Source organism: Nicrophorus vespilloides, unplaced genomic scaffold, assembly GCF_001412225.1.
Source record: "Nicrophorus vespilloides isolate i.1.1-1 unplaced genomic scaffold, Nicve_v1.0, whole genome shotgun sequence".
NCBI lineage: Eukaryota > Metazoa > Arthropoda > Insecta > Coleoptera > Silphidae > Nicrophorus > Nicrophorus vespilloides.
The window spans coordinates 4,195-12,450 of NW_017096231.1; the positions used below are offsets into that span (position 1 = coordinate 4,195).

The 8,256-nt window shown below is 32.7% G+C and overlaps 1 protein-coding gene across 1 annotated transcript; it reads right to left on the reverse strand.

Moving 5' to 3' along the window:
• Positions 1 to 3,920: 3,920 nt before the first annotated feature.
• On the reverse strand, positions 3,921 to 5,205 carry LOC108556362. The gene is made up of 2 exons (XM_017912443.1): positions 4,006 to 5,205; positions 3,921 to 3,952 (listed from the first exon to the last, which is right to left on the reverse strand). The coding sequence occupies exons 1-2, from the start codon at positions 4,553 to 4,555 to the stop codon at positions 3,921 to 3,923; spliced, it is 582 nt and encodes a 193-aa protein (XP_017767932.1). The 5' UTR covers positions 4,556 to 5,205.
• Between the last annotated feature and the right edge of the window lie 3,051 nt (positions 5,206 to 8,256).

Consider the following 8,256-nt stretch of genomic DNA (forward strand, 5'->3'; position numbering starts at 1 on the left):
GGACCGGTAAGGGAACAATTTCACAATTACAAATTCTTATTTCCACTTCGTATAAATACTCCTCGCCATAAATACCTGAGCATGATCTGCTATTCTACATGTCCTATAGATAACCGTCATCCTGAAATCCAATAACCATATTTCTTTTAGGCAGATGGTTTAATGAGGAGTAACTGACATCTTGTAAAAAATAAGTAACTTATCTGTCGTCGATGACACGGTTTTCATGAATGTGCTGCTTCAGTGTATTGAATACATTATCGTTTACCAGAAACGATGCTAATTTTTGTATTAAATCTCAAAAGTGTTGCTAACGATGGTAATTTAAATATATGTGATAGGTATCTATAGCATTTTCTACTCTGTTTAAATACTTTGCAAATACTTTGTCTTCCATATTATAAAATTTTCCTTATTTTTTTAATTTTGAACATTAATGTTAAATTTTGTCTTCTTCTTTTACTTAACTCCATTCACTTAACTTGTGTGTCAAGCACAATTTCGCCAGCTATCGCCCCGTGGTCATATGTAGATAACCAGGATTCTGCGGTTCAGTACAATTGGACTGGGTTGAGTCTCGGAAAGGATGATTGTGTGCTTGTATATAGGACCGCAACCAGATAGACAGCGTAGGTGACAAGTCTTGCAACCAAATATACGGAGAAAACACTATTTGAATATTATGGTTCTTCTTAAGAACTCCAAGACGGCCAAATACACGTCACGATTCGCTGATGCCATCAAAAGAGGGATGCAGGTAGGCAATGGGACTTTGAGTGCAACGAGAGTCAAAATTAATTCCGCACTGATGGCTGAGTTGTTGGGGCATTCGAAGAAATAATGGTTCACCGTACCCAAACTACCACATTCACATCGGTCCAGCCCATCCAGTGGAAAAGGGCCGGAACGAGACTGAGTCTGGTGAGAAACGAGATGTCGGCTTTCCTCGTGAATTTTATCTCATGGAACCAGGGTTTGTACTTGACCGTTGGGAAGCTGTTGTAATAGGTCTTACCTCCACCTTAAGGCCTGGGAACGTATATCGAGTATCTGGAATTGATGAGCATTGTTGGCCAATTCGTCAGCTATCTCGTTGCCTCTAATTCCTTTATGAGAGGGGATCCAGCAGATTTTAATCTGTGACCCCTCTTCCCACAAGTCCCTACAACAAGCATGTTCCTTCCTGTATATTGACGCAACCAGAGTGTATAAGTTGTCCACCGCGCCTCTACCCTTGCGGAAGCCCACATCTCCAGCCTGTTCTTGATGATTGTCTCCAAAGTTTTTCGCACGCAGGAGATCAGAGCGATAGGAAGACTGCACTTGAGAATAGGTATAATGGTAACTCTGTTCCAGCTGCAAGGCACCATCCCGGAGATCAACGTGCCATTAAAAAGAGCTCTGGAGTGCTCGTCTAGGTTCCTCAGCATGTCATATGAGATCTCGTTCTGACCCACCGCCGAGTCCTTGGAATTGCAAAGAACAAGCTCCAGTTCCTCCGAGTTGATTGGGCGGCTGAGAGTATCATCTTCCTCGTAGGGGGCAGGATCCAGTTTTTCTATGGGGAGTTGGGGTTCCTCTGGGGTGAGCCTTCTGAGGAAGGAACCTCTCCACAGCGGTTCATTCATTCTAGGCAACCTCTCTCGAATAAATCTTCTATTGAACACTCTGATATTTTTCCATACCTGAGTAGAGGGGGATTCCCTTACCAAAGATTCGCAAAAATCTCTGAAGCTGTCACTCTTCTTTTGTTTCAAGAGACGACGCGTCTCGGCCATAACTCTCCTGGCCGCAATTAGGTGCTCCAGTTTGCTCGTGTGATGGAAGATCCTAAGGAATTTCCTCCTTCTTTCCGTCGTAGCGCTACACTCCGCATCCCACCAGGGGCAGGGCGGTTTGTGGGAGAAACATATGTTATCGGTCTCTGGGGAACATTTCCTTGCAACTCGGAGCAGTAGTTCGTACCATTTCCTCCGAGACCTGCGAGCGATAGTCCTGCCATTTAATCTTGTTGTAATTCAGTCGCGTACTTCGAGGAGTTTAAATTTTGTAAATTATCGTAATTTTTGTCATTCTTTTTTTTATTTTTGTAAATAATAATCAACAACATTAATCTCTTTATTCCCACAACATTTACCGTTAAAAGCGGTATGTCGTATTTCAAAAAGTAATGTATGTGTTTGTAGTTTGCTTAGAAATGGAAATTGCATGCCCTTTTCAATTCTTGTAGAATTCTGCGTTGCAATATTCCACTGTTCAAATTGAGGAAAACTGATGGAAGGCAATGTCCACTTCCAACATCCATCAACACGCTGATGACAACGGGTGAATACAGAACGTACTCGACTTTTTTTGGCATTCCTCCGAAGGACCCACCAAGCATATATAACAGCAACTATATCTTTACACTTGTAAATCCGTTCCAGAGTGGGTCTCGTCCTAGCACTCCGAAAGGGCAGGAATGCTGGGATAACCTAACAATGGAACAAAACAGAAACAAACACCCCCAGTAAGTGACTGGCAAATGTGTCTAGTGGACCGCCAAGTGGAGCATGATTCTGCTGGTGGCTGGTGCTGGTAGAAAATAGAAGAAGAGTCACATCATTTGACGCAACAGAATATAAACGTACATTAATAATATATTTAATATTCATATATATCTACAAATATTACTTACTTCCTACTGTTCGTCTGTAATTTTCTCAATGTCGAAATTGGTCGAAATCTTTAACTTTGCAAGTCTATCGAATATCAATTTACATAAAAAAACACGTAATCCTCCCTGGTCCGCGTTTATTCATGTTTGATATATCCTATCTAAAGAAAAAAATATTAATTAGTAGTGATTTCAATATATTGATTAATTGATCAATTACCTCTTCAGTGTTGTTCACATACACTCTCACAGGTTTACTAGTGTCTGCTTCATTCAATGGTAAGAAAAAAACATTGTTAGTAGATAATATTTAGTAGTTCGTATTATCTTCTGGAAGCTTGCTATTTTGCCGCGTTTTTCTTAATCTGCAATTAACATTTTAACAAGGATTGTTTATGCAGAAATAAACGTCAAATTACTATCGTCTTTATTCACATTTCAAGATTTGATATTCCTTTTATAAATTACTTAATAGTCAACTTTTTCTTTAAACAATTATTCGAAAGTTTTTAAATTTATTAATCGGCCTCATTTTCTATAATATCGCAGGCTATTTGAAAGTGGACTAAACAAGGAACTAAATAAATTAGAAATAAATTGAATAAAAAAAGAGAAAAACTATCATTGATACTTACAAAAATATTATGTGTAACTTTTTTTTACAATTTATTTTTACTTTATTATATAAAATTTAGTTTGTTGTGAAATTTTAAAACAGGACTAGCTGTAGAATGAAAAAATCGATTTATTTTTAATGTTAATAGTAACAAAATTGTTTAATGCATTTTCCAATAATTATAACTATCAACTTAGTTAATAAATATTTTATGCTAAAATAAAAGTGTTTATATGACATTCCGTTACATCTGTAGTCGACCGGTGAATTTTGTTGACCCACAGAGTAATTTGATTATAATTGCAAATTTCATTACACTTTAATTGAAAATAATTTAATTTATAATGTAATGACTATTTCAGTACACATTAAAAAAAGCAAAATCAAATGAGATTCATAATATAAAAAAGCAAGATGCGTTTATTCTAATTTAAATAAAATATCTAATATATAACAAAAGTTATATTTAAATAAACAATATAAAAAATCACATAATTTACCTTTTAGGTTTGTGTCGTACAATAATTATATAATAATTTGGTGTCATAAATGTTATGGAATCTATCTTCTACGTAATAATATAAAATGGGATTAATTTTAAAACACATTTAAATATTTTTTAATAAATTAATATCAATCAATAATTTACTAATCTATGGAGTGTGCTTCATAATTATTTACTGTAAAAAAAAAATAATTAAAAAAATACGCATTTTTTTTTAATTGTACTTACTCGAATATATTGTTTCCGTAACTAATTTTATCGTCTTATTGATACCTAATATAATCTTTCGTGTAGGTACTTTGTTATACTTGATAATTTTATTTATGAATTTAATTATGTCAACACGTGATTGAAGTTTTACCAAATATTTATCTAATGTATTAGACGTTTCTGTCCAAATGTCTGCAACCACATTTCGCTGTTCCCAAAGTTGTTGTTTTAAATGTCCACTTATATTTGAATTAATCTCCTGAACATATTCAATCAATTTTCTATAGTTTTCATTAACTTTATCCAGATGCTCAAAAACATCGCCATAATGTTTTAGTTTTTCTGAATAGATTTTATTACACCACCGGTCTCTCTGTTTTGAGACATATGAATTGATAGTGCCGCAACTTCCCTGCTGTTCTAAATATTTGCGTGCCCTCATTTCTTTTTCTTTGCGATAATTTATGACTTCGGTGCTTTTATCATATTCTATTTGAACCTTCTCAACAAGTTTCTTCAAAAATACACAAATTTCTTCAGCTCTCATTTTAATTAAACTGGTGTCCATTTTGAGTAAGTAGTTCTTCCTTCTCTACTTATCCGTTTTGGTTCGTGTCCTTGTATTCAACAGTGACTTTATTTTTGTATGTGTTTCGTCTAATTTAGTTATCTATGGATATTTTAACAGCAACTAATGATGTGGAGACGATGCAGTTCTTCGAAATTTCTTGGTTTTGTTGCTCTGCTGCTTTGATGATGGGCTTATTCACATCTTCCACAAAAAAGATCAATTTTTCGTCGTTATCGCTGACTTATTCGTTGTCGAATATTCAATTTCCGTCGAGGATCGTGAATCGTAGATATTAAAAAACGTACATTCGCAATTTTATCTGTTTATAGGCGCAAAATGGCTTTTTAGTTGTCTGAAACATCTACGAACATTTCACGCATCGGTATCCTCAATTCCGCACAGTTTGGATGTGGTCATGATCTGAACAAAAACTAAGGGTAACAAAATCTACAAGATTGATCGGGAAAAAATACTCACACAATATATTTCTTACAACAGACGAAAATTAACACACAAAATGGCAAAAATAAATAAAACCTGGGTAACGAGGATGATACAAACACGCAATATTTTTTATCGCTCATTCACTTATATATCCGCGAAAAGGAACCACTGTTATGATCCAATTTGCTATTTAGTACTATAGAGGGCGGAAAATCTTTATGTATGTTTAGTCATTTTAAATAAATTAAAAGAAAACAATTCACCAATATAATTTGTCATGCTATAAATATACAAAGATATACTTTTATGAATATAATTGTATTAGATTATTATTTATATAAACAATTATACTGTTATTTTTGAACTCTTTTTACGATAGGTTAAAAGAAATATGCAAATGTATTTGTAATGGTATTTATACAAAAGACTATATAATTTGAAGTCTTTGTTGTGTAACATTACATTATTAATTTCTATTGGTGCCAATTATAAAATATATAAAATTAACTTTCAAAAATAAATTAATACATTTTTTAATATATTAAACACTTTTACACAATGAGCATAAACATACTAAAAAAGGATTCTTTGGAACTTCTTGATCATAAGAAGTTTAATGTGCAGACTATTGAAAAGGATCTAAAAAAACGAAATAAAGATTTCAGCCGTCACCGAGTAAAAGATATTATTGAGAGTAATTATTTGAAGCTTCAGGGAAGAAACGGAACTGTTTGTTCTTTTGTTAACAATCGCAGACAGCAGTGGTGTAAAACTGTGCATTCAAATGAAGAGATATATTGGAAAGATGTACTTTCGGATGTGGAAAATGTTTGCGCTATGTATAAAACTTTAATTTAATATATACAGGATGCTGCTGATGATAATTTGAATATCATATGTTTGTGTGAAAAAAAAAAGTTTCAAAAGCAGTCGGATCTGATAGAAATTTTAGAATTCGACGCGTCTTCATCCGTAAAAAAATAATCTAAAAAAAAATAAATTCCCATATGGATATAAATAATTTCATAAAGATAATAATGAAAAATAATGACGTTTTAAAAAATATTATATCGAAAATTAGAAAGTTGATCAAATTGATTTCGGACTCAATAAACAAAAGTAAGTAGAACCTAATACTTTTTTTTTGCGAATTTTCATTTTTCTTTTTTTCGGTAAACAGTGCATGAAGATAATTGTGAATCTATTGATCAGGAAAATAAAAAGTAAATTTTACCATTTCTTATAGTAATTATAAACTATTATATTAATTAAAGAACCTCAATACCATGTATATTTTTTTGTATAACTTCTTATTTAATTTTTTTTATTTATATACAATTTTTACAATATTTTTTATACATTTTTATTAGTATTTATATGTGTATGCCCCTCAGGTTCGGTTCTTTCGGTACGCTCCTTGGAACCGGTATTTTGAGCGGGCTTGTTGGTTTACCATGTTCTATATCTTCGTTCTGCGATCCCGTTCTGCGATCCCGCATCCAACACATCATTTTTGTTTTAAACTTCTTCATGTCATTTTCTCTTCTTATTTCCTCTGGAACCATGTTGTATTGTGCTACGCCCTGCATTATGTAATTTTCATATAATGCTAAAATTGTGTTGAATGTTATAATTNTGTTCCATTCTAATATTTCCTCTCGCTCTCGTGTTATAATTGTGTGTGTCGCGGCCGAAAGACAGGCCTATCCGGGTCATTTATTTCAGATCATGGGTGTCGCAGCTAAAAGACAGGCCTATCCGGGTCTTAATTTTTTTTTTACTATTTTGTGTATCAGAATGTTTGTCTGTGCCTCTATCAGTGTCCCCACATCCGGTATCTGCGTGTCACGGCTATTTGAAAACATAATTTTTTAGCTTTGCTTGTTGTCTTGTTAATGCTTTTACGTTTTCTTTTGTTGTGTTTCCCCACACCGCCACACCGTAGCACATCCTCGAGGTAAACTTATTTGCTTTTATGTTTTCTTTTGTTGTGTTTCCCCACACCGCCACACCGTAGCACATCCTAGAGGTAAACATACTATGGTACACTGCTTTTACATTGTCTGGGAGATATTTGTTTATTTTTTTCACACATCCAATTGTCGTAGCATTTTTTTTTTGTAATCCTATTGGTCGTCCCAACTAGTTGTGTTAATGTTCCCAATATATGTCTCTTGTTCTACTTTTTTATGTTATTGTTAATTTAGCCGGTCGTCCCAACTTAGTTTGTTGTTTAATAGTATTCCCAAATATGTCTCTTGTTCTACTTTTTGTATGCTTATATTGTTTATACTGATGCTTATTTCGATTTTCTTGCATTTTTTTGTTGTAGGAGCATGTAGTGTGTTTTATTCTCGTTTATTTTAACGATTAAGCATTAGTGTGTTTTATTCTCGTTTATTGTCATCAGTACCATGTCTGTAGTTTAATAATATCGTTGTTGATGCCGTTTCCTCCCTATTATATTAATTAAAGAACCTCAATACCATGTATATTTTTTGTATAACTTCTTATTTATTTTTTTTTAACTAGAATATTTTCAGTAATTCAATGTTTCGTATTTTATTTTATATCCGCATTCGGTTTTTAGAAAATCTTATTTTTTCCAATTATCACGACATTATTCATTTCTTTGAAAACTGAAGTTTTTTCTTTTAATATAAACTGTTTACTGTTGTCATGGCATATTCATAATTAATATATATTTTATATTATTTTTTTTTGCATTTTTATAGAAACTTGAGTTTGAGTTCTATAGTATATGTAAAACAATGTTGTAAGTTGTTATTCGATTTGTGTATATTTATTTTTGCTTTTAATGTGTGCGATATTCAAATATATGTTTAAAAAAAAGCGCTATCGTAAAGAAACCCTATAAAACCCTGCCTTATAATCGCAGAAAAACATTGTACCATAAATGATTTGTATATTTTAATACCGATAAAACGTACCTCTTTCGATAGGCATTTCATGATAATTGTAGCAAAAAAACATGTTTAAATAAAATAGTAAAATAGAGAAATCAATTTATTATTACTAAAATAAGAAAACAATATATTCCAGAAACCTTGTTTTTTTTTCTACAATCGTTTTTAAATAAATAGCAAGTTTACTTCTAAAATTTTAAGTTTTAAATGTTTACACATTAATAAAATGAAGTTATTTCTAGATTCTTTCACTGATGTGTTTTCCAGACGAGTGAAGCTTTCTCCTCTATTGCTGCCTTCCTATACACTGGGAAGATTACTTCATAT

What these genes read in the sequence shown, in the direction of transcription:
- LOC108556362 (XM_017912443.1), bottom strand. Translation starts at nt 4,555, where the DNA reads ATGGACACCAGTTTAATTAAAATGAGAGCTGAAGAAATTTGTGTATTT. An exon ending in TACGGAAACAATATATTCGA is followed by an intron (nt 3,953 to 4,005) that starts GTAAGTACAATT and finishes TTTTTTTTACAG; the next exon opens with TAAATAATTATGAAGCACAC.